The 27,606-nt window shown below is 34.6% G+C and overlaps 2 protein-coding genes across 2 annotated transcripts; both read right to left on the bottom strand.

Moving 5' to 3' along the window:
- Positions 1–19,791: 19,791 nt before the first annotated feature.
- On the bottom strand, positions 19,792–20,610 carry LOC114411262 (lysine-rich arabinogalactan protein 19-like). Its single transcript, XM_028374998.1, has 3 exons — positions 20,458–20,610; positions 20,194–20,382; positions 19,792–20,085 (listed from the first exon to the last, which is right to left on the bottom strand). Exons 1-3 carry the CDS (start codon positions 20,608–20,610, stop codon positions 19,792–19,794), a joined length of 636 nt encoding a protein of 211 aa, XP_028230799.1.
- Positions 20,611–23,279: 2,669 nt separating this feature from the next.
- LOC114411261 lies at positions 23,280–24,053 on the bottom strand. The gene has a single exon (XM_028374997.1). It carries the CDS (start codon positions 24,051–24,053, stop codon positions 23,280–23,282), a length of 774 nt encoding a protein of 257 aa, XP_028230798.1.
- Between the last annotated feature and the right edge of the window lie 3,553 nt (positions 24,054–27,606).

Below are 27,606 nucleotides of genomic sequence, written 5' to 3'. Positions count from 1 at the left end.
TGAGTTTTTGATTAACTTTCTTAAAATAATTATTTTAATATGTATTTGTTTTATTGTATTTTACTTACATTATTATTTGTAGGTAGAAACTTTTTATCTACACCAATGGACTGTAGGTATAAGTTTTATAGGATTTTACCAACACCAAATAATCGTAGGTATAAGTTTTTTGAAATTTTATCAACATTAAGCATTTGTAAGTAAAAGTTATTTTGAGTTTTATCTACACCAAATAATAGTAAGTACAAATTTTTAAATTTTACCTATGATAAACAATTGTAGGTATAAGTATTTTTTGACTTTTACCTACACTATGTGTGTAGGCAAAAGTCTCCGTACAAATTTTTAAATTTTACCTATGATAAACAATTGTAGGTATAAGTATTTTTTGACTTTTACCTACACTAATTTATGTGTGTAGGCAAAAGTCTCCGTAGGTATATGTCATTTTTCTTGTAGTGTGTGAGGTGTGATTGTGTGTGTGACTTCATATATTGACCAAGGCCCCATTTGGTTTACATTAACAATCAAATTATTACACTGTACAACATTCGAATATAAAATCTCTGGCTACAACTCTAAATCATGTCCAAGTGTTCAATATCAATTTTACTAAAAATCTAATCTAAGCATACACTAATTGGTACACAAAATCAATGTGGTAACATGTCAGGTCAGCCAAGGCGGCATCTACTCACTACTAGATGGAGCATTTTTTGTCAGTCAAAAGAATCTTGTCTCCGGTGATGTAGTGCTCTTCCTAAGGTATATATATCTACAGGATCAAGTGTGTTTTAGCTTAAGTGTGTGTTTATATACAATTACTAATTGTTAATGACGGTCTTCCAATAATTTAGTAGAAAGTTAATTATCAATCCAAATACCAAACAAAAAACATGGATCTTATTAATTTGGATAATTATTAGTTTTTTTTATGTTGTATTATCAATATTAAGTAGTAGTTTTTAAATGCTGTAATGATTAATATTGATGAACTATTCCGAAAGGAAAACTATTCCTCTTTCTCCAAAGTCATCCCAGAGACTGAAGTACGTAAAACTCTAGCTTAACAGGAGAAAATTATAATAACAAAATTGACATAGACGTACGCAGCTTCAAGCAGTTATTTACAAAAATAATATGAAAAAAAGTAGTTTCTAAAATAATATGAACAAAGTAGTTCTCCTCAGCCAAGGGAACCTGATAAGACTCTGATTAATATTGATGCTATGCCGTTAAATTTTATATGGATAAGGTGATATATAGTGACATACTATCATTTTCTATTAAGCCATGATTATCAATTACCTTTCCATTTTATTTTTTAGTTAATTGAATTTTTTAACTAGTATAACAACCATTTTATAAAATTTATTTATGTTTGACTTACTCTCTGCATCTACCTCTAAAGAAACAGGGAGAAATTTCTTTATTTCTTTATTTTTCATGTCTATTTAACTTAATTAAAAAACTCCATTTCTGTTAAAAAAAAGACTCAGTTTTTTTATTTTTAAATCAGTATCCTAAGATAAATAATAGTAAACGTTTAATATTTAATAATAAAAGTATCATTTTATTGTCCCTTAATTAACGTTGCTTGAATACTGCTTATTTGATCTTAATGTATTAATTTAACAAAATATATATATATATATATATATATATATATATATATATATATATATATATATATATATATATTTTGATGCAGTAAATAACTTTAGTGTATGCCCATCACGATAAGTATATATATAATTAATGAATTTAATTAAACTACATACATAATATTTAAAAAAATTATATTATCATCTAATTATAAATTATTATGTATGATAAAATAAATGGTTTTTTAATAATTATTTTAAAAATTATAGCATCTAAAATAATTTCTACAATAATTATTTAGCAATACTATAAAAATCTTTACTGATGAAAATTAAACTCATAAGTGTCCCAGTAAATCCTTATTCTCAATAGTGTGGGCTGAATATTCCATGAAATAATTCATGCATTCTAGATTTTTCTAAAATATTGTTTAGACTCTTGACAATAGTGTGGTATCAAGCAGTTTAGAGAATAATTCATGCATTCTAAAATATTTTTCTAAATTATGTGATAGATGATGTTTCAAGCAGTTTAGAGAAACCAAACATATTGCATGGTTTTGAGATAGTTATTTGTTTAAATAATCCTTATCAATGCTGTCACTGGAGGCAGAAGTGTTACACGCTCAAATAGTATTCCAACCTTGACCACCTCTAATTATGTAATTTGTGTTTTTCCAGTATTAATGCCATGGACCTCAAATCAAGGAAGATCCTGCAGCTGTTGTGATTGAGACAGGTATGGTATTTACTTGTATATCTGCAGTTATAGAATGCTTAAAAGGGATGTTTGATGCTTTGTTGTATTCCATGCCTTGTTATGTTTCTTTGTTAGTTAGTTTTAGGATGGTTCAACCATGATTTTTTTAAATTAGAAAAAATCTTATTTAATTTTGAATTTAATTAAAATATTTTTCAATAAAAAAATTATTACTTTGGCCTCGAATATAAACCAAAAAATATAAATTCACAATAGTAAAAAATGTTAGTTAACTTTATTTAATTTCATCAATGTCATGAAATTCATTTCCTAGACAATCCTCTTTACGCTCTCACCAAAGTAATAAATAATAAATAAATAACTATCATCTTCACGCTAATGTTTTAAATGAAGACTTGCTTTATGGACAACTAATGCTATATTAAAACTGGATCAAGTTTATAGACTTTTAAAAACTAGCTTAACAAAAGAGAATCCGGCCTTGACCTAAAGTAAAATTTAGGCCCCAAATAAGTTACCCATAAAATTTTACTCTTTTAAAAAAAAGAAGAAGAAATTATTGAAATTACAATAGGTAGGTAAGGTTAACAAGACTTGAGGTGACCTAAATATAATTTCACTCCTAATAACAGAGTTTGAACAGATTTTTTGAAGGAGTAAAAAATCTTGTAACTATTTTTTTTCAACAAAAGAGGGGCTAATTCCTTGTTCTTCTTTTTTAAATAAAAAGAAAAAAATAAATATTGCTTCCCTCTTTGTTTTCTCTTTATACATTCATTCATTTTCATTTTTCTTAAAGTTCTTTGTCACGGGCTATAGATGAGGGTGAGACTTTAATACATCAACCACCAATATTAGATACAATAACTAATTATGTGTTTACTTCAGGTTGTTTAAATTCCAATAATATTTTTGTTATCGACATTTATAGTTTCAAAAAAATGCAAATTGGAATAATAAATCATGGTAGACAAACAAGGGAATCTGTTTATCTTGGAATGTGCATTTTTGCTTTGAGAAGTGTGAAATTCATTCACCAAGTAAATGAAACAGAGATTAAGTTCCTTCCTTATGAATGACATTAGTTTACTGTCTTTGTTAAGAACCATTGACAATTTTAAGGATAGAACAACGGAACTTTTCATTTTTGCAATGCATTACATGGACTGGGCATTGTATAGGACTTACATATTAGATGTTGCCTGCCCTTTTATCTAGAAAGCAAATGCAGCAGGTGATCCTCTTCTTGTTTGAGACTATAAATAGAAAGCAAAAGCAGAATGTCATGGCTCTGGAAACCAAAGTAGACTAAAAATAGACTATGTGGTGAACTAAGTTTTGTTTTCTTTCTATATCCATGTTACTCGTCCTTTCCACATGATGTTATCTAGGAGAAATAGATGCACAGAAAGCTCTCTTATTGTTAATTTTTATTGTAGGATTGTTGTTGATGGGGAAGAGGAGGATACTGGAGCTATGGTGAAGTCAACAACTCCCCGTATGTTCTGCAAGACTCTTAGAGCTTCAGACACCATCACTCATGGTGGATTCTCAGTTCCTCATCGAGCAGCTGAAGATTGTTTTCCTTCCCTGGTAAGTATGAATTATGATGCATTGATTTCTCGTCTAAGGAATTGTGTTCTAGTGTTTTTGTATTATGTAATATAATGATTTTTCAATTGTTTAAAATAATAAGTATACTTTTGCTTCAAATTAATGTTTAGTGTTGTATTAGTTAAAGAAATTACAACAAATAAAACAATAGCAAAAAATATTACAAAAAATAAAACCGTTGCAAAATATAAAAAAATTATTAAACTTTCTAAGACGATTATAAGAAAAACTGTCTTAGATTGTGAGACATACTAAGACGGTTCTTGGAATAACCGTTGTAGTATGTCTCATGTCAACTGGACTTTTTAAGATGGGTATTAGAAGGACCGTCTAAGAAAGCAACACATACTAAGACAGTTATTTAAAGAACCGTCTTAGTATGTCTCGCATAGACTTGGGAATCTAAGACGTTTATTGATAGAACCGTCTTAATATGTCTAACTTTCTAAGACAGTTCTATTGATAACCGTTTTAGAAAGTCTAGTATACTAAGACGGACATAACACAAAAATCGCCTTTGATAAATGATACATTCTAAGACGGTTATTCGAATAACCGTCTTAGACACCCATCTATACAACGATGGTTCAAAAACCGTCGTAGAAAGTATATACCATTTTACGACACTACAGATTACGACGATTAAAAACCGTCGTTAAATATCTCATAAAACCGACTTAAAAAACCCTTTTGTAGTAGTGATTCATAATTTCCCTATTTGTAAATTATATAATTAGTCCAACTCTTAGGTGTATTTATAATCCTATTGGGCCTAGTAGTAACAGTAACTTGGTCTTCATTAACTTGGATTGAGGCCTGGTTTTTTCCCTTGTTGGTTATGGACACATCACAGTGTGACTTAGTACATTATTTTTGTGCAAGTTATCTATTTTTAAGTGTGGATCGGCACTCATATATAGAGAGCGGCTCATTGTGTGGTAGTATTATTTTCTAATGTTTTGAGGGGAGGGGAATCTTTTGAATTATAGTCGTTTGACTTTATGTTTCTTTTGTATTGTTGTATTTTGGTCATTCTGGCACAACTTGTACCAAAGTTATGACATTTACTAATAAAATTTAATTTTTCATTGTTCAAAAGAATGTTATAGAATTATAATGCAGGTTAGGAAAATATCAATTACTCGATTATATTATTTTCCTTAATTTGAGCATTAACAAATAAAAGTTGTTCATTGTGGGGGGAGTTACATTGTTAGTTTCTTTCTATTTTATCTTTATTTAACCACCAAACTTATTTTCTCTTCTTTTATTTTATTTTATTTTTATTTTAAAAAATACATTTTGGCCGCCTTTCATGCCTTCTTGGATCCATCCCCGATGCCTATGCAATCCATTTTTCTCATAATTGTTTTTAGAAAAATGGTAAATGCTTTTATTATGACCTTAGTTTTTGGTTAGTTATACTTTCTTCTAGCCAAAGTTGTTAAAAGATGTTAATGATGCAAATAGATAAAATGAGTTGTTTATCAAAGTTGTTTATCAAAATAAGCAGGTGCGGAAGCAGATCTAGGGAAACACAATGAGATGTCTTAATGAAACTTTTGGACAAAAATGTCATAGAGAAAATTCAAAATGAAAAATTTTGCCCCTCTTTCTAAACACACGATTCCTACTTCCTATTCCAAAACCCTTCTCCATGTCTCCTAGTCCTTGCACACGCCCATTCCCGAACATCAACCACTCGACACAAAATCCTCGCCTTACATTTCTCTTATCAATGTCGCACATTCCTTGGACTCTTGCAATCCCTCTCAAGAAGACATGTCTATAGTTTTGAAGGATTTAGGGGGTAGGTTTATACGTGAGGCACGTCCAATCCCATGTTGTACCCTTTGTTCTTAATTACTTTCAGCGTAGGATTAGACCCACCTGAGAGGAAATTCTCTATAATGCCACCCTCATGGTGTTTAGGAAATGCATGTATTTGGATGTAATAGAAAAGTTGTTTGATAAAATGCTCCAAAGAGGAGTGAGGCTTTGTTTTATGGTTTTTGTGGTTGCATCAATTTGATGACAATAGTGAAGGGGTTGAATTGTTTTGGTGATTTATACTAAAACATTATTAGTGTACACATGATTTAATGCTCACAATGTTAGTATTTAGTACAAAGATACATAATTATTATTTAGAAGGGTGATGGGGATATTTCTTGCTTTTGTTATTTTTTGTTGGTTTCAAATGTAATGAGTTGGGAAATTTGAGATTGACTTCCAATGTTTGCAGGTATTGAATGATGTGTTGCAACAATGGATTGGAAAATTTGCTAATGCATTAAATAATATAGGGATGTGATGTAAAGGTTGCATGATTCTATAGAGGAAGGGAACTTACATGTAGAGAGTTGATTGGTAGCTTTGTTTTACATGCTAAATTGATTTACAAGCTCATAAGATGATGTAGGTTATTTTCATTTGCTCTGCTTAATTTTTGGCTACAGTACTTGGTTAAGGGGTTGTATTTGATACTTGTATATTGATTCTATCATGTTTATAAGGTTTTTTCTGTAATTTTGTAATAAATAAAGTACTTATACAATTGTCTCACCCAAATAAAGTGTAATGTTTTAAAACATAAATGAGGTTAGTGTTGGAATAGAAAAAAAGTGACATTATGTGTAATTTGAAAAAAAACAAAAAAAAAAAAAAACTCAAGGGATGCTAGTGTAATTTGATTTTAAGATAATTGAATACTAGCATGCATGTGTAAAAGTGAAAGAAGGGGAATTGTTCTTGTTATTTTTCTATTTATAACTTTCATGATTTTCTATGGAATTATACATATAAAACATAAGAATAATAATTATTATATTAATTATATGATTAATTTGGGGTGCCTGAATGAGAAAAAGTTAGAAACAAAAGCCCAAAAAATATATCATGATAAATAAAAAAATTAATGCCACCAATTAAACAATAGGCTCATAAGAAATGCAATCTATATGCTTTCAAATAGTTTAAGGAACTTGAAAATTGGTTCAAAAGACTTGAAAGTGCCTTTGTGGTTACGAGACAAATAAAGGGGGAGTTTGTAGTGTTCTAATTGATGAGTAAAATGTTTGTTAAAGGGCAAGTGTACTCTATGCAATAGTATTCTGGACTCGAAAGATTAGATAAAGTATCCTAGAAACTAGTTGTGTTCTTAAATAATCCAATTTGCACAAACTAAATAATTTTGGGATTTTATCTTGTGTTTGATATTGTTTCACCAATTGTACTAAAAAAAATAAATTAAGCTAAGCAAAAAGTTTTTGAGAAAGAAATGTGTGAATGGAGATAAGTCAAATTATGAATTATCATGTACCCGTTTTCCCCTGATTCTAATTATAACTAAGAACCCTAAATTAACAAGTAACTGTTGATTTCCTGTTAAATTAATTGCCAACCAATGGTCAAGGTTTGAAAATACTTTTCCCCCTAAATTAAACCTCAATTGGTCATTTGGGATTTAATTTAGGGTTAATGATGAATAATATAGAGATTCATAAAGGGATTCAAGCCACTAGTTTAATCATGCAAGTTTTTATGAACTTTATCATTCTACAAATTAGTTGATTATGAAAAGATGATCACTGACATGCAATCAACTATGAATTAGAGTGATTAGGTCCAATATGAAAGTTAAGATAATAAAATGATACGATTAGTTGAATAACATCAAAAAAATCAATTAAAATATAGAATTTGAACCTAAGGGTTTAGTCAATCATAGTCATAATACAACCAAACAATGTATGAAATATCATTAAGAATGAAAGAGATCGAAAACCCTTATAGATTATGACTCCAATTGTCCCTTGCGCACTCCTAAGCACAAGAACCCTCTAGTGTTCAAAAATGAGTAAAAGATACCCTTTTCCCCTTTTCCCCTTTTCCCCTCTTCCCCTTTTCCCTTCCAATTTATAATTAAAATGCATAAAAAAATTCGACGTGGAAGGGAGCATGACTGTGTTGAACAACAGGACAACCATTCTCAGAAAATACTACTGACGCTAAGGACCCTTTTATGAAATTTGGAGAACAGTCATCTTGTGGGTTTTCTAGGATGAGCACGATCTTCTATGAGGACCACAGTCGTTCTCAAAAGATCTGACACTAATTTCCAATTTTAAAAAAATCAAAGCATGGGTGTGTTGGGATCATCTTGTGGATGTTCTAGGATGAGCACGATCGTGCTCTAAGGACCACGGTCGTTCTCAAAAAATCTGACACTAATTTCCAATTCTCAATCAAAGCATAGGTGTGTCTCGAGAGGAGGAGCATAAGTGTGCTGGAACGAGCACAACCATGCTTTCAAAGAGCACGAGTGTGCTCAAATGAGCACGACCATTCTTCATCATAGTGCACTTTTTTTTTCCTTTTTTCAGTTTTTTCCCCCTCAATTGACTTTGATCTCCTGTCTAACACAAACTTACATCAAAACATGGGCTCTGGCAAGAAATTCAGTAAAAAAGAAAAGGATAAATTGGGGGAAAATATGGGGCTCAAACTCAGTCAAATAATGGTTTATCACTATTTCATTGTGTGTAGACAATGTGGAGGTAGTTTTGTCCATTTTAGAGCAAATGAGATTGTCTTGCTACTTTGTAGTTGATACATGAAAACTATATGTTTAATATTGTGTTATGGCTTATGCATTTGGAATTTGGTCAAATTATGAGGTAAAATACAATGAAATATTCATGATGTGGTTGTTGGAATTTTGTGGTTAGTTTTGTTTGAAATTTGTCACAATTGGTCCATTATGGTGTCACACTTTTAGCATGGGCATATTAGCTTTCGTTTGGCAAAATGGTATTATTAACATAAGGGTATCATGTGACACTAAAAGGGTACCATGTAAAAAGCTATTATTACTTCCACAAATTTTTATATATAATTGTTCTTATAATTTAGAATTTTTGTGCTCATCATTGTATCTATGACAATTCTTATGCCTATTTTTTCTTTCTATCAAAAATATATTTCCGCTAAACTTTTAAATAAAAAAAGAAGTATCACGATTCATATTACTATTCAAATAAAAATATATATAGAGACTATGCGGAGTACAGAGAGAAAATAGTTCCTCAATTCTTGATGCAATAATCCCCAAGCAAATTAAGAACCAATATTTCCTTGAATAAGATTTCTTCAGTAACTAAGGGGGTGTTTGTTTAAGTTATCTATTTTTATTCTCAGGAATAACATTCTAGGGAATAATGTGCCCGAGAATAGCATTCCAATGTTGTAATAAAACATGTTTGGTAAATTCATGGGAATCTTTTTTATATTCCCAGGTAGCATTAAACATGTGTTTGGGTTCAAATATATTTTTCTAGGAATAAATGTTATAATTATCAAAATGCCCTTATTATATAAAAGATATTAATTTTTACTATAATACATAAAAAATAAAATAAATATTACAACTATACATATTTTATAATTAATACTCCTTTATGTTTATAAATTATTTTAGAAAAAAATTATAACTAATATTTAATATCATTTATATTTATCAATTATTAATATCCTTTTATTAACAATTTACACTTATGGTTCCTTTTAATTTTATGCAACAAATTCTTATTTTTTATTTTTGATTTAGAAAATTAAACATGGGCATGATCTCACAACTAACTATTATAACTTCATTGGCCTTTAATATTGAGATGTCTTGTATTATATAATCATTTGTGAGGAAATCCCAACATATTTTTACTTAAAAAATATCTTTTTATTGATAAGTCAAATAAAAAAAATTTATTAACTTGTCAAAGCACAAAATGTGATGAAGGATAAAACCATAGCTTACAAATAACTAGGAACCAGGTTATAATAACATAAATATATAAAAGGCATGCCACGTGTAATATTTGTGTGAGTGGGATGCCACATTGGAATTTTTTCTTTTAAAATTTGTTTAATGCTAAACGATGTCATTTAACGCATTCAAAAACCAATCATCTGATTTGGCTAACGTGTCATGAATTTGGGGAAGGATAGAGTGAGTGGATTCAAGTTTGGTGGGGAAGAGGAAGAGGTGGATTCGGGAGGGTTTGACGGTCATGTTCTCGAGGTCCTTGTTGGTGGTGACAAAGATGAGGGAATCGAGGTCCTCATTGGGAAGTTGGTACTTGAGCGTGAAGGGTCTTCCTTTCAGGAAAGTTTTCGAGAGGCACATGGAAAGGTCTGCGAGTGAGGCAGCATGTTCAGACACGATGATGTGTGTGTCACCGCCCACGAAGTCCGGGTAGCTGAGGTGCGACGGTAAAGGCGACGATGCAACCGAGGGGGTTGGAACCCAAACTTTCCACCTTCGTCCAAGTTGATCCCTCCTTTGTGAAAGCCAACCCCAACCACTCAACAACAATAGCTTGAAACCCAAACTCTACATGCTTTCTCCCTTTTTCCCCTCGTTAATTGTGTAGTCCCTTTCCGCCTCCACAGTGAGCCCGTTATGGTCGCATGCACCGTCGTGGGTTATGACTACCTCGACTTCTCCAATGAGCCCAAGTTCATAGAGCATATGGAGGCCACACACTACAAGAGGACCATCGACACAACACATTTGTCATCTTTGCCTGCGGCTTCTTCTCTAAACCTGTCACACACCACAACTGCAACCTGGTTTTTAAGATTTGGATTTTTTCCTCCTAAGTTTAGGTTTGTTGATCGATTTACGGTACCTCCAACGTAGGTTTGATTTTTGGTTGGTGGTTCATGCAACAGTTGACGAATGGTGGAGATTCATCGAGCACATCGATCGCCAACTATAATTTCGTTGAGGAGGAAAGATAGAGCGTGATTTCTGAACCTAGCAGGGAAAGAGAAAGAGAGAAACAAACAACCAAAATGGAATAAAAAATGATGTTGTTTCTACTTTTAAAAAATTAAAAAAAATTCAACGTGGAATCCCACTCACATAAATATTACACATGGCATCACATGTGACATGCCTACATGGCCAGTTAACATTCACATAAGTAGTTAACGGATCCTGACTAACGGCAAAGACCTCGAACAAAACTTTTAAAATATTAGGGACCCAATTCGAAGAAAAAATTTATTAGAGACCAAATGTCAAAAACGGGTATACATCAGGGATCAAAAACATATTTAAGTCATATATAAAATGTTTCTTTGCACACTTTTCTTATCAATTATAACACTAATCTGTTTATTTTGTTTTCTATTTCAATAAACAAGTCTTGTCCTATTTTTTTTTAATATTTGTCCATAAGTTTAAATTACAAGTTTTTCCTATATATTATTAAATCTTGAGCTCATGAAAATTGAAGAGCATGATCAAAAGCAAAAAAATGCATGCATATATATTTATTCTCTATGGGTCAACATCTCTCCTTCATTTGTTATGTTCTATGAATCAGAATTTAAGCCAGAGATTCAAAAACCCTCTTCCCCAGTATATGGCTACACTATATTTTAATATTGAAAGGTGTGAAGACTCACAAATGCACATTCTAAAGTGCCTAAAATTTATATAGTAATGCTATCCAATTATAAAGATCAAGAAGCTAAGAATATATATATATATATATATATATATATATATATATATATATATATATATATATATCTATCTGTGTGTGTGTGTGTGTGTATTTTAATGCACACTAAATCATTGAAGTTAGGGAAGATTCGTGTCAATACGTAATCCACAAAGTTTGAGCACAAAACTCAACATTTTGGAACTAGAAAATAGATTTAGTGTGCATTAAATATGACTAAATGACTTTGGCTTGATCAATGGTTTGACTAAATAGTCTGCTTCACATTGTAACTAATTTTACTTTCTCTTTGAAATCATGCTTTCAAATGTTTACTAAACATTATAAATGTTGAATCTTTTATTACTAAAAAGGAGTATACACAAGTCCACACAAATTTTTCCCTAAAACCATTCAGGTCAACCACGTAATTCCCATTTAACATAAAAAATCAAAGACATATAATGTTGTCAAGAAAGAGAATATCAAATCAATTTAAATCAAAGAAATTTAATACAGTTCAAGTTTACAAATTTCAAATTGGTTTTAAAACTCCACTTAGATTATTATCAAGTTTCGAGAAAACAGGTTTTTTTATAGGGTATCAAAACAAATTATAAGGTATCAAAACAAATTTGTGGGCTTTGGTTTCACTTGAAAAGCTCAAGTAGTTTGAAAATGGCATCCATTTAAAGTTTGGGTTAAAAACGATTTAGAAAATAGGTGGTTTTCAAAGGTGAATTTAAAATCCGAGGGAAGAAATTTTGTAAATCCTCAAAATGGATTTTGTGCACCTAAAAATAGGATTGCAGAACCTGGTCTCACATTGAAATTCATCCCAGATCAAAATCTAGGCTTTTCGGATCACCAAATGAACTAGTTTTGGGTCAAAATAAACTTAGGGGTTTGAAATGAGTTATATAAGTCTGATGGCTATGGAATTTTGTGGAGAACTACACTTTGGTAATACAAAATTGTGGGAAATGGTTTCATCCCAAAACTCATTCTATGCAGAGAGCAATTGAATAATCAATTATCAAATAACAAAATTTTTAGCTTCTTAGTTTTCCAAGTGAAGATTAACCAATCAAAGGAGGAAAATCTAGACAAAAATAAGCTTGGAACCACCATTAGCTTTCAAAGTGTTTTTGACCCATTTGCAGGTTGACTATCTAACTAATTTAAGTTTGTGGGTCAAGTTGGCTTAAGTATGTGGCTTAAGTTGGCTTAAGTATGTTTTTTGCTAAAAATGTTTTGGATGCTCTAGTAGGTGGCACTTTGAGTGTTAGCTACAAAAATTGGAAAGAGTTGGCGCTTACAATCACATTCTTTATTGTACATTAATCTAAGTATCTAACCAACGAACATGTTATCTTGTCTGCAACAAAGCCTGAGGTTTAATGCTTGTGTATAGAAAAATACTAAGTTATGTAGTCATGTAAACTTACAGTTATTTTATACATCTTATCAGACTGAATTTAGTATTGATGGGGAAGGGAATTGATCATATGATTGTACAACTAATCTTGGCGAACATCAAGTGTATAGATTGTTGCAAAGTGTTACAAGAAGTTGTCTTGAGATTCATAAAACTAACTTACCAAAACAAAGCCTCAAGTAAATATTTGGAATTATTTGCAAATGTTGGTTCCTTACAGGTTGTGTCATGAGTGGGTTGGATTGGTGCTATTGCCATCTATCATAAGGCAGAAGTTTGGGACGTTAAGCCTCCTAGAATTGTACTAGGAATAAAAATGAGAGGAAAATAATTTTGATCCCATTCATATCTATATATATTGAATTATGAATGTATAAATAATAATATCATTTATAATTCAAGAAAATAATGGTATTGAGTATAGATGAAAGAGGGGGATATGGAAAAATTGGTAGACGCTATGGACTCCCCTTCACTTCCCTCCAAATATTTGAACAAAAGTTTCTTTTTATAGAAAAATCTCCCCCTTTCCCTTTTCTCAATTCTGGTTGCAACACTACCATTGGATGAGAATAAAAGGTTTATATTTCTCATAAGACCAAATCATTTTCAAATGAGCATTAATACAATGACAGTACACATTGTATAACCCAAAGTTAACAAGGCAATGATGTAGCACCCTGAAATATCGTTAATTATAAATCGATGTTTAATTGTATTTATCGTGTTATTTGATTATATGATTGACTTGAATGAGTTTAGGTATGGTGGGAATTAGTCATGTGTGATTTGATTGATGTGGATGTTGAGTTATGTGGAGTTTTATTGACCTAAGTTGAAATTATGAGATTTCAAATTTTACCTAAACCTATTCTAGTAAAATCATGATCTTGGATTCGTTAACCGTTGGATCATCTTCAATTTTGACTAGAGATTCCAAAGATATTTCCCCACGGTTTGACTGTTGGGATTTACAAAATAATAACTTTCAACCTCTCTCTTAGCACGAGAAGTGCGCTAAGTGCAATTTCAACCCTAGAGGGAATTGCGCTGAGCGAAAATTGTCGCACTTAGCGCAAGAGGAATTGCACTTAACATGAATTGTCGCACTCAGCACAAATCCCAACCTGAGAGGAATTGCACTAAGCACGAAAATTCGCGCTTAGTGCCAAAAGTGGATTCTTGCTTAGTGAGATATGCAAATTATTAATACGTTTTTCAGCATGAGAAACACAATTTCAAGCCTCTCTCTCAAAACTTTGTCCAAACCACCCTACAAACTCCTCCTCCACCACCCACGACCACTGGTGGCCACTATGAGCCACCATTGCTTGTCGCCAAACTCCCACACCGAGAGGAACATTTTAATCGGAGAGGAACCCTCAGAATCCACCTCAAGGATTCGGTGGAGAAAAATCTCCCAATCCTTTCTTTCGTAGCTTCTCTGAGGTAATCATGACTTCTAAGTCTTTCCCTTAGTTAGTTTGAGTTTCTCTTAGTGTCTCTTGTGTTTTTGGTACTGTAATAGGGTGTTTTTATACTTCCTTTAAAAACCCTTGAAAATGAGACGTTGTAAAAGTTATCTTTTTATAAAATTAATTTTATTTTTGTGACCTTAACTAAACCTCAGTCACATTGGCATGATCGAAATTTCAAAATGACATCTCCTTTTAGTAGAATCTGAAATGCCCTTTAGCCCTTTATGTTTTGACAGGGGTAATTGATCCTAAATGTTGTTATTAACCTTGTTTTTGAAATCTATACTAAATTTCCTTCAATTTGGTATATAGAACCTTGCATTTGGATTGACAAACATGAACGAGAGAGGTCTCTGAGTGACGCAAAGAGGAATTGACAGACAACTCATGATAGGTGAAGGGAGTTTATTATAATTTACGGCTTTTGATACCATAGTTGGGGTCAGGGAACCTAACTATGGGGATGTATGCTTGTCCCTGTTGCACGCTAGTTTTCAAGAAAACAATGTTTTTGACTAATGGGATGCGATACGTCTATTATTGATAGATGACATTATTATTTTTATTAAACTTGTGTTATCTGAAGACCTGGGGAGTGTGAATCTCAGGCATGAACTATATATGTATGTATATGAAGAATATGATTTGCCAATGATATTGTTATTGATGATATTAATTGATATAAGGTGACGTTGATGTTTATGATAATGTCGATAGAGAATGATGTTGTTATTGAAGATGATACAAGACTATGTTGGTGTTTATGATAATATTGATATGAGATGATGTTGTTATTGATGATTATGTAGATATGAGATGATGTTGATGTTGAGAATGAAATTAAGATGAGACAATATTGATATTGATAATGACATTGAGATGAGATGATGTTGATGTTGAGAATGACATTGAGATGAGACAATTTTCATGTTGATAATGACATTGAGATGAGATGTTGATGATGTTGAAAATGCCATTGTGATTATGTATGTTGTGTATGTACATGGGGGTACAATGCCCATGTTGGATATCCCTGGTGGGGGAAATATAATGGTTAAAGAGTTTTAAGCATCTCTGGAGGGGGATGGTTTAGAATTTTTTTATTATCCACGGTCAGTACATTGATGGTGCCCATGTTTCATACTTCATATTGCATGAAAATAGTATAAACTTTGTTAGTAAGTACTTGTAGTTTCTCATGAGGGGGAATACTTGTACTTGGGGGCATGTCACTCGGTTTAGAACTACCTTGAGACTCAGGCTGATCATCATGGGGGGGAGTTGCCTATGGATGACAGGGTGACCTCGACACTTGCTGCCTAGTTTTCCTAAGTGAGAGTTTCATGCGTACATGCTTAGGCTATTTCCTTGATGAATGGTACCACATTGCACTTGAGAGATGAGGTCAGGTGCATGCTTCATATTGAGCATGATTGATTGGAATTATGGATGGATGATGACTACTTGTTGAGTGTAGTTGGACTAATGAATGTTTGTGCATGCTTATGCTATTTATTAATGTTTTCTTACTAATCATGGTTATTTGATTTTTTTGTGTTAATTTCTTTTATAATAAACTCACCCTTGCAATTTTTGTACCATTTAGTTGGTACCTATGATGATCACGAACCTTTGTTCATGGGGTAGAAGGACAACAGTAGAATACGTGAAGTGTGATTCTTTTGTGAAGCTGCCAAGCTGACGTGATGACATTGAGATTATTTTGGAAAAGAGTTGTATTTTGTTAATCAACTCCTCCGTAGTTGGTTCTATAATTCTTTTTTTTAAAATTAAGAATGTAAATCATAGATTTAATTATATGTATAAGTTAATTTACTTTCCATTATGTGGATGATGTGTACTGAGTTACTATATCTATATATGTATTCATTTAAGTAATTGCGCATTGTTTGGTGAATATATATCGCAAAAAATTTACTTTCATTTTTCATAAGCAAATTAACGGAATTTTCATTTAAAAATTGAAATTTTCACGGTTTAGAATGATGATCATAGTGATGAAGCGGGTCGTTACAAATGACCAAAGACATATAAAAAATAATTTTATCTTTTTGAAAAGTGTTTGCTAATTGTTTCACCAAACCTTACAAATTATCTTCTTATCACTTTATTCTTAACATGATGTGCTAATATGTGTAAAAATGTGGCCACAACTCTTTAACACACATATCTCTAGAAGGACGCAACCCACCCATGATTTTCAGAATGTTGCATAGTTTATAGGATGTGGCTCTATTCATCCTTGTATTCTCAATACAAGCCACATCACTTATGAAAATAATCCTACGAACTTGTATTTCCCTAATTAAGCTTCTTTCGTAACAATCCTATGACTTTTTTTGCTTTTTCAAGCACTTTCTTAAAACAAAATAGCATATAATAGAAATGTATAGAACATGGGTATAATAGTTTCCTGGGAATAAAATATACTCAGGACTAAATATCTTATTACCTCTTAACGAACATAGTAATAGATATTCCTAACCTTGTATTCCTAAGAATAGAGTAGGATAACCTAAAACAAACACCCCCTAAAACATTAAAACATCTTCTAAAGATAAAGCATGTTATCTTTATTAATGTCACATACAATTGAACTCATTTTTTTATCTAACAAAAAGTATGCATGACATAACTACAATTTACACATTAAAATGTAAGAGTGAACGAAGCATTAGATTTCCAAACTTTTGAACCAGCAAAAACATATAGTGTTCACTGGTCGGCAAGTGTATCGATTTACACAAGTAGTATATAAAACGGTAAGACCGAGTGTCGAATCCACAGGAAATTTGTTTCACTCAGACATTGTACATATAGTATGCAAACATTTGTATGGATTAAAAGCAAGTAAATATTAAGTTGAATTCTGTACTATAGTCTATTTAATATAACTAAAGATCTAGAATTTTGAAAGTGAAAACAATCAAGTAAAAAGGCGTTGGGTCGTTCTACTGAATTTCTCTTGATGTTGTTATGTATTTTTCTCTATCTAACGTTATCCTAGTGTTCTTATGTTAAGAAATTACTCAAACCAAGATCCCTCTACTGAATGAGCTTAACTCTCTTTAAACTTCATCCTTAATCCCTCAACAAACTTAGTCTAAAAGAGTTGCATTAAGCCAACAACATAATATGAACTAGATCACTGCACTCCATTCTTAGACATACAAATTTCTAGCTTGCTCTGCCAAGTTCTAAGGCTTTAAAGCATTTCCCAATGCAAAAAATCCTAACTATACATATAAATGGGTGATCAAGCCACAAGCATGTAAAAATAAGCATAGGTAGAAACAATGAACACATAAAAATAACATTAAACAGATAGTGAAAGAATGTTACATCAAGGTTTCAGCAGAACTCCCCAACAAACAGGCTTAGCCTTCCATTACAAGAAATATGCTCTCAATACAAGAAATGTGATTTTTGAGTGAAAGAGAATGTCAAAGGCTGGTTGAGGATGTCTCCTACAACCTCTAAACCCTAAACTTCACTCCTCTAACCTAAGCTCTCTTTGCTGCACTCTTTTTGTCGCTTCAGCTTCTCCTTGTGCTCTATTTTCGACTCCCTCCCTTCTAAAACTCTGTCAACTTCAATGTTTTAAAAGCTCTTGGACCTTTTAGCTTCTGAAGGCTCGCTTAGCGAGATTGGCTCGCTAAGCGAGAGTAAGTGAATTTTGGCTTAGTGAGACTGGGCACGCTGAGCGCGAGAAGAGACAACATCCTTGCTGGGCTGGCTGGCTGTGTGTTGGGCAAGCACATCTCTAACTTTTTCTCTTCTAGGGTTTCCCAACCCGCTAAGCGAACTGTATGACTTGCTTAGCGGATGTCACTCGCTAAGCGAATCTGCCTCGCTGAGCGAGTCTTTGGCTACTTGAACCTTATCTTCTTTTGCCTGAAACTGAAGTGGTTTCAATATTAATTCACAAAATGGTAGTATCTAGTCTATAAAATCACACTAAACATAAAAATATGTATAATTCCTACAAAAAGAACCATAAATTAGAGGTAAGGCGCTATTTCCTTGCAAATATCCAACATAAAACTAACTAATGAATAGTGACTAACAAACTCCCCCAAATTTACAATTTTGCTTGTCCTCAAGAAAAGAAAGAACAATTTACTTGTCCTCAATTGACAGAATTCACAGTGGTTAACCAAAAATGTGTTTGCTCCAAAATATTCAATCGCATGAACATAAGTGGCTAGCAATACTTCAACCAATAGCCCTTCATAAAGATATGCAATATTTCAAAGATATGAACATGTTCATTATGTAGCACAAATGAAATAAGCTAGCAAGCAAGACAGGTATCAAGGAAGGTTCATCAAGCCTAATCCTCATGGTAACTGTTTCTCTCATAAGCACAAGTGTTTAAGGTAATTCTTCAAATTAACAACCAACACAAGTCTCAACTTTTGCATTTCATCTCATGTCAACAATCACAAACACACAAATTGAATCTGAAGGACTTTCTTGGCTTGTAATGAGGCTGGGCTACAAACAATTCATGGTTTTTCTAGGATGCAAAACTTAGGTTCTAGGAGAGCATTCATCCTTAGATCACCTTTTCCCTTTTATTTCCAGCTTCACAATCATATAAGACACTTAGCTTAAGCAACAGCACACAAAAGCTTTGCTTATTCTTGAAACTTTAATTTTCTCTTTTTTTTTATATTAGCAGTTTTTACTTACTGCTTCTTTAAACAATTTCCTGTGGTTGTTTCTTTCCTTACCACAATCAAAATCACCAAATGCACTCCCCCAAATTTGGTACAAATTTGCTTTGAACCACAATGCTCTCCTACAACCTAAAGAAAGGTAGATGGAGATTATAATTTCAAACAGGCTTAGGGTTCAATTCATTCAATCAGATTAAAGCTCAAAATGGGTGCAAAGGTTTCATCATTCATGAACAGGGTAAAGCTATTTGGCTAAGTGGATAAATCAATCAATCATGGCCTTCATCATTTCCAAATCATGCATTCATTCAGTATTCAAAGATTCATGCAAAAATCGGTACTTGATACTAGTCGTTCTCTCACAATTTAAGTTCACACAACTCACCGGGTTATGGCCAATGATTACCTTCACTATTTACTTGTCAAACAAACTAACATTTTCACTCACACGCCTAATTCATGTTCTTTCTCTTCTAACTACCGCATACTTATTCAAGGCACGTGATCTAACATCACAATTCACTCAAGTCATGCAATCAATCGGATTCAAATTAATTCAACAAACACCAAAACATGTTTCAAAAACTACCACTGCATAAAGTTTAAAAACTGTAAATTGTTCCAAAAACTATAAATTATGCTAAATAAGTAAATAAACTAAAACTAAACTGAAATTTTAAAAACTGAATCTAAATAGCAGAAAATGTAAATGAATCCTGTCTTCAGTCCTCCTGTGCCAGTGTAGGGTCGTCCTGAGGTGAGGAAGGAGCATCCTGGGCTGGCAAAGACGTGTCCTGTGCTGGAGTAGGCCAGGGATCCCAAGTGCTCTGTGCTGCTGCCATGTCTGCAACATAATTTGTGTCTGTAGTGCTATCTCCCTCCTCAGTAGCCTCGGTCGGTGTGGCGGCAGGAGTGTCCTGAGGCATCTCCTCCGGTGTGGCGTCTGGCGTCGGTTCCAAGGTTGTAGGAGCCTCACCTCCCCCCGCAGGAGAAGGCTGGACTCCTGGCCAGGCCACCTAGGCCATAAAGTCCTCCATGCTGATGATGGGCTGATGCTAAGCCAGATCATGAATGCTCTACATCACTAGGCATAAGTCATGGTGAAGGCTCTATAGCATCGACACCAGAATGTTTGAGCTCTGAGCAGAGGTGTCGGAGGGTGCTGAAGTATAAGGGGCAGGAGCAGGAACTGGTGGTGGAGTTGGTGTAGAAGTAGGAGGAGCAGTAATGAGAGCAAAAGTGGAAGCATTAGAGGGTCCCCGAGCCTTGGTCTTGCGGGTCCCCGGAAAAGTGATTGTGAGATCATCCGGGTTCTAGCAGTTCTTTCTGATATATGCCAAATTAATGGCAAGGTTGAGGAATTCGAAGGTTAATGAGTCTGGGAAAACTCCTCTGGAGATGCATAAAGCGGTGATGAGGGCAGGGAAGCCAAGCCGAGAGGAGTTGGATTGGGCCATCTGAGAAATCTGGCCTAAAATAAACGAGCCCATGTCCATATCTATCTTTGTCACCAGACCATACACTAACCTCACCCTGTCCATATTAAGATCGGATGTATGAGAGGTGGGGGCGAGGTTAGAGTAGGACAAGACACTCCAGGTTTGGGCCAAGGTAGTGAGATCCTTCCTCAGGAGCTTCTAGGATGCTCCTTCAGCATTAAGAACAAAACCGCGCCTTGGGATACATAGCCTGGCGGCGAGCTCCTGAGGGTCTGGGTGCGTATGGCAAAACCTGGAGTAGGCTGAGTAGCGCTCCCCTGGCTCCAAAACCATCGGGGTCTCCAAGAATGCGTTAAGCGTCTCCCCATCAAACTTTCTCAGCTTGCCCCGTACTCTAACCTGTCTGGGGGACTTTTCCTCTGGGTCAAACAGGTTGGCATAAAATTCCTTAACCAGGACCACATCAATGCGACCATCAGGCTGCCTGGTCAAGGCTTTATGCCACCGCCTCCGCTCGAGCTCCTTACATAACTCATCATACTGCGTAACATAGAGGTCCACACTCCTCTTAGGGAGGATGTTCCTGGAATGAGCATTCTGCTCATATCGCTCCCAAGCAACCTTAGAAACGAATCTCATCGTGTCGTAGGGTTCTTGAGGCTGGGATGTGGATGATTTCCTCTTTCTGGAGGCAATCTGAATCAAAAGAATCACAGGAAAAACAATTACACAGGTTTTACTCAAGACTGAAAGCAGAAAAATAAAACAGGAAAAAGGACTGGGCATTCAGCGAGACTGGCTCGCTTAGTGCGTCTTAAAAAAATGACATGATACACTTAGCACGCAGGGTGCGCTTAGCGTGACTACTGAAAAATAAAGACTCTGGCTAAGCGAGACACCCTCGCTTAGCTAAAATAGCACAATGGTTAAGCGAGCATGGCTCGCTAAGCCTTATTCTCTAACAGAGAGGTAATTGCGCTTAGCGAGCATGGCTCGCTTAGCGCAACACACTACATAGGATTAGCGCCAGTGGGCGCTTAGCCTGACTTGACCACTTGAACATAAATGGCTTAGTGAGTAGGCTCGCTAAGCCTTATTCAAAAACAAAGAAGAAATTGCGCTTAACGGGCACAACTCGCTTAACACATGAACACAATTCAGCAAAACTAAATTGCCTTGGGCTTAGCAAGACAGACTCGCTTAGCCTAGGCTTATTCAAACTTCAGAGGCATGGTGGCTTAGCGAGCGTGGCTCTCTTAGCCCCAATTAGAATACCAACAACCTCTAAGACTTAGACCTAACTAAATTGACTCGCTAAGCGCGAAATTCCAGCTTAGCGAGTTCATAAATAAAAGCATAAATTCAAACAGAAATGATGAACGCGCCGAGCGGGACATGGCCGACTTAGGGAGTTCATTTGAAATCCCAAAAATTCATCTAAAATGGATGAACTTGCTTAGCGAGTAGGCTCGCTTAGCGGTACATCGAAATTTCCAGAAAAAAAAAATTAGGGCTTCGAAGCCTCAACTCCCTAACCACTTTCAGGCCTAGGAAATCTAAGCAAAACCCATCAATTAAACCTACATTATACGCTAAACTAAACTCCGAACATCAAACAACTAACTAATCAGCAGCAACAACAACACAAAATCAAAAATCATAGAGAAAGTAAAGTGTCTTCTACCCTAGGGTTCAAAAATGAAATTAAAAAGGAAAAGCAAGGGGTACTTACTTGGATTGTAGAAAATTGAAGTGATGAGCAAGATGAAGGCAAAGAAACAGAGTAGTAAGATGAGTACAGTGCAACAATGCAATTGAAAGCCAATGATGGGAGTGGGAGTTATATTTTGTGCAAATGGTAACTGCTTAAGGCAATTATGTTTTATTTTTGGCAGTTTCAACTGTCTCTCTTAGCGCAAGTGACTCGCTAAGCGACCACTCAATAACGTTTGAATTTTTAGGATTTAAACTCATGCGCTTAGCTAGACATGCTAGCTTAGCCCAATTCGAAAATTAGAAAACTCGATAAGGTTTTGGGCTCAGCGCATAGGTGCGCGCTTAGTGAGTTATGCAGCTCTGATTGGTCTGTAACTTTCGCTAAGCGGGACATGGCCGGCTTAGCAGATTAAATGCCTCAAGATGCAGTAGTGGGGTCACGCTTAGCAAGATGGTCTCGCTTAGCACAATGCCATTCTAGAGAGAGTTTTGGGCTTAACGGGTATGACCCGCTTAGCCCAATTGACATGGGGGTCCACGCAGAGAGTGATGTGTGCTTAGCGCACAGATGTGCTTAGTGAGACGTTTTGATGTGCTTAGCGAGCTTGCTCGCTTAGCCTTATTCCATTAATTGCACAACCCGAGAGGTTTTTGGGCTTAGCACAACTGTCTCGCTTAGCAAGACCCTTTCAGCCAATAGGTGGGGGTTGGCTCGCTTAGCGAGAGATAATACTCGCTCAGTGCATGAGGTATGTCTCGCTTAACGCATAGGGTGCGCTGAGCGAGTGGATGACTAAAAAATTTTCTAAGTTTTTTCCTCATCCTTTGCTTCATAGAAGCTGTTGCCAACCCCTCTATCATACAAAAACATGTTGATGTCTTACTCTGGCAATCACAGATAAATTGAAACCTAGCTATATGCAATGGTGAACAGAAAATAATGATTGAGAAAATAAAGAAAAAGCTGGGTTGCCTCCCAGTAAGCGCTTCTTTAACGTCACTAGCTTGACGCATTTTTACCTCTAAGGGTCCTGTGTAATCTTAGCTCTGGTCATCTAAGCTATCCCATTCTCAATCTCATCCATCTTAGAACAAATATTTTGGTCAATTGAGTGCTTTGCTGCATCAAACAAATCAAATGTGACCTTCTGGTCATCCACACTCATTTCAAGATTACCTTTCCCCATATCTACCACACAATTGGCTGTTAACATGAAGGGACGGCCTAAAATCAACGAGATTTCAGCATTTTCTTCAATGTCCATAATCACGAAGTCTACAAGGAAAGTAAATTGCCACACTTTGACCAATACGTCTTCAACTACGCCATACAACCTTGTAATTGACCGATTTGCCAGTTGCAATGTCATTCTTGTTGGCATGATTTCCAGCTCTCTAATCCTTCTACACATGGATAGAGGCATCAAATTAATGTTGGCCCCTAAGTCAATAAGGGTTTTTCCAACTGACACCCCACCAATCGAGCAAGGGATTGTGACACTCCCTGGATCCTTGTGTTTTGGTGGAAGAATTCTCTGGATAACAACATTGCAATTTCCCTCCACCACAATGTTATCACTGTGAATATATTTGCCCTTCTTGGTCAGCAGATCTTTAAGAAACTTGGAGTAGAGTGATATTTGTTGCAAGGCTTCTCCAAATGGGATAGTTATCTCCAATTTCTTGAAGATATTAAGGAAACATGCAAAGTGTCGTTCCTTGTCTTTCTTGGATGGTACCAAAAGGTATGGTGCTTCCTTCCCTGTACATGGAACAACCTCATTCTTCCTTTCTCTGGCCAACTCACTCTGTCTTTTTCTCTTCCTCATTTTCTCTATTTTTTTCATTTTGTTCATTTTTTTCTTCCTCCTCATTATTTATTTTTTTCTCCCTCATCTGATCTTCCTCTTTTTCTTATTCTCTCTCAGCTTCCCACTCATTCTCATCACTAATCCTCCTCTCATCCTTCACCATGGTCTCCCTCTTGCTTCTAGTTATGATATCCTTACATTCTTCCTTTGGATTTTTCTCTGTATTAGCCCCAAAACCTCTAAAAGAATTGTTAGCTATTTGCTTGGCTAGTTGTCCCACTTAGATCTCCAAGTTCTTTATAGCTGACTCAGTTCTCTTATGGTTGGACATTGAAACTTGCATGAACTGAGCCAAAGTCTCTTCCATCTTGGTGGTCCTCTCGTACAAGCTAGGCCCCTGATTCTGAGGTCTATTGGATGGTCCTCCTTGGTCTTTATTGAACTGATTCTCTGGATGGGACCTTCATCCTTGCCCTTGATTCTGATTAAAATTTGCACCTTGTTGGTAACCTGAAAAATCGCCTGCATGGAATCCCTATATGTTCTGATTCCCTGTATAATTCACTTTCTTTGTAGCATCATCTAGGGGTATGCAACAACTAGACTCATGAGCTCCTCCACATATGCTGCAACCTCCAACCTACATCACTGCTGAATGAGAAGCTTGAGCCACTTGTTACTGTGTTGGCAGCTTACTAAATGTTTGCGTAAGTGATTCTAGCTGCTTAGCTAGCAGCTTATTTTGTGCCAACAATGCATCTTGTGAAAAGAGCTCTAATAGGCTTCTCTTTATGGGTACATGAGTTCTATCACGCAAAATAGCATGACCACTGGCAGTCATATTCTCAATAAGTTCCATTGCTTCTTCAGGAGTCTTTAATTTAATCTTTCCTCCAGCAGAAGCATCCAATAATTGCTTGGATTGCAGTCTCAAACCATCAATGAAAATATTCAACTGAATAGGCTCGGAGAATCCATGAGTAGGTGTCTTCCGCAGCTAGCTACGGAATCTTTCAAGTGCTTCACTCAAGGATTCATCTGGGAACTGATGGAATGAGGAAATAGCTACCTTGCCTTCAGTTGTCTTTGATTCTAGGAAGTACTTCTTCAGAAATTTCTCTACTACCTCTTCCCACGTCTTCAAGTTGTTTCCCTTAAAAGAATGCAGCCACCTCTTGGCTTCTTCAGCCAAAGAAAATGAAAACAAGTTGAGCCTCACTGCATCTTCCGGCACACCTGTAATTTTCACTGTGTTGCAGATTTCTATGTATGTGGCAAGGTGTGCGTAAGGGTCATCATTAGGCAAACCATGAAACAAATTTCCTTGAATCAGCTGGATCAAGGAATGAAGATATGTGATGTTATGAGCTTGAACCTTCGGTCGCGCAATACTTGTGAAAAATTGTGGCACGGTAGAGCTAGAATAGTCCTCGAGAGTCACCTTATGCGGTTGGTCCTCTACGGTGATATGTGCTTCAGACGCACCAACTTCGGATTCCCTCAAGTCTACTGGAAATGCTGAAGATGATTCAGACGAATGAGCTCCCTCCGAACTTAGTTGTGTTGTCTTCTCTTGCAAAGCTTTTCTCCTCCTTTCCGCGTTGTTTCTCCTGCAAGTAGCTTCAATCTCCAAATCTAATGGAGCTAAATTCCTTGCTGAAGAATTACCTCACATACAAGAAGCACTAAACAGAGCAGCAGTTAACCAAGTCAAGAGAAAAATTGAATTCTAACTATCTATTCACAAATTAATCAAAGAATAGAGAATAAATGTTTCCAAACTGAATTATACTATCTAAGTGGAAAGAAATTCCCCAGCAACGACGCCAAAAACTTGTTCGCTGGTCGGCAAGTGTACCGATTCGCACAAGTAGTATATAAAATGGTAAGACCGAGTGTCGAATCCACAAGAAATTTGTTTCACTCAGTCACTATACATACAGTATGCAAACATTTGTATGGATTAAAAGCAAGTAAATATCAAGTTGAATTTTGTACTAAAGTCTATTAAATATAACTAAAGATCTAGAATTTTGGAAGTGAAAACAGTCAAGTAAAAAGGCCTTGGGTCATTCTACTGAATTTCTCTTAATGTTGTTATGTATTTTTCTCTATCTAACATTATCCTAGTGTTTTTATGTTGAAAAATTACTCAAACCAAGATCCCTCTAGTGAATGAGCCTAACTCTCTTTAAACTTCGTCCTTGATCCCTCAACAAACTTAGTCTAAAAGAGTTGCATTAAGCCTACAACATAATATGAACTAGATCACTATACTTCATTCCTAGACATACAAATTTTTAGCTTACTCTATCAAGTTCTAAGGCTTTAAAGCATTTCCCAATGCAAAAAATCCTAACTATACATACAAATGGGTGATCAAGCCACAAGCATGTAAAAATAAGCATAGGTAGATGCAATGAACACGTAAAAATAACATTAAACAAATAGTGAAAGAATGTTACATCAAGGTTTGAGCAAAACTCCCCAACAAAGAGGCTTAGCCTTCCATTACAAGAAATATGCTCTAAATACAGGAAAGGATGAGTTTTGAGTGAAAGAGAATGGTAAAGGCTGGTTGAGGATGTCACAACCTCTAAACCCTAAACTTCACTCCTCTAACCTAAGCTCTCTTTGCTACACTCTTTTTGTCGCTTCAGCTTCTCCTTGTACTCTGTTTTTTACTCCCTCCCTTCTAAAACTCCGTCAACTTCAATGTTTTAAAGACTCTTGGACCTTTCAGCTTCCGAAGGCTCGCTAAGCGAGTGTATTGTTTTATTGATCCATCAATCATGTTAATAAATTGTTTAATGGTTGATGTTATTGACTATATCAAAGATAAATGGGTGAGTATTATTCTTTCTCTTAAATATTTTTTTTTTGACATATTGCATTAGTTGTTCAAATTTTAAATATGTATTATGAATAAATTATTTAAGTGAAACATTTATTGATTTAAATAAATTTTTCTTGTATTTCTATTTTAAAATATTTCCCCTCTTAATTGTAAATATTTGATTTATTTATCAAATTGTAGAGATATTTGTTACATTCACGTGGCACACATTTTCTTTATCAAAATAGTGTTAATAACATCTCTGTGTTAATAATTATAGCAAACAATGTCTTGGGAAGATGATCATGAACATCAAAATTAATTTATTTTTATTATTAGAGTAAATTTAACCTATATTTATTTCAGTTTAAATTTAAAATATTTTTTTTCAAAAACCCACTGAAAAATATGTTAAAAAGCTGATATTTTTTCCAAAATTGTGTTCTTTTTTTTTTAGAATGATGATATTAAAGTTAGAACTTATGATTTTATGTATCTATACTACTTAAACATATCACCACTTAATCAACTCTAATAGATTGACTATGCTTATTGAGAACAAGTTATTTACAAAAATAGCTAAAGATGTTTGGAATAAATTATATTGTGAAGAAAACAAGTAAAGGGTATTTTATTACTTTAAAGATGTTTTTAAGATTGATGAAAGTTAAAAAGAAGAAATTTCAATATATATTTAAATTCAAATATCCCGTAATAATTTTTTTAAAATAAAGA

Source organism: Glycine soja, chromosome 5 (genome assembly GCF_004193775.1).
Source record: "Glycine soja cultivar W05 chromosome 5, ASM419377v2, whole genome shotgun sequence".
NCBI classification, from domain to species: Eukaryota; Viridiplantae; Streptophyta; class Magnoliopsida; order Fabales; family Fabaceae; genus Glycine; species Glycine soja.
The sequence above is the reverse complement of the archived record's forward strand: the minus strand, read 5'-3'. Positions and strand labels throughout refer to the sequence as shown.

Bases quoted from the DNA above. Each gene is read 5' to 3' on its own strand.
- LOC114411261 (XM_028374997.1), bottom strand. From the start codon at position 24,053: ATGAGGAAGAGAAAAAGACAGAGTGAGTTGGCCAGAGAAAGGAAGAAT.
- LOC114411262 (XM_028374998.1), bottom strand. From the start codon at position 20,610: ATGGACAGGGTGAGGTTAGTGTATGGTCTGGTGACAAAGATAGATATG. The intron at 20,383-20,457 runs GTTTTCCCAGAC...AAGAACTGCTAG, and splicing joins CTTTATGCATCTCCAGAGGA to AACCCGGATGATCTCACAAT. The intron at 20,086-20,193 runs GTGTCGATGCTA...TTTATGGCCTAG, and splicing joins CTCAGAGCTCAAACATTCTG to GTGGCCTGGCCAGGAGTCCA.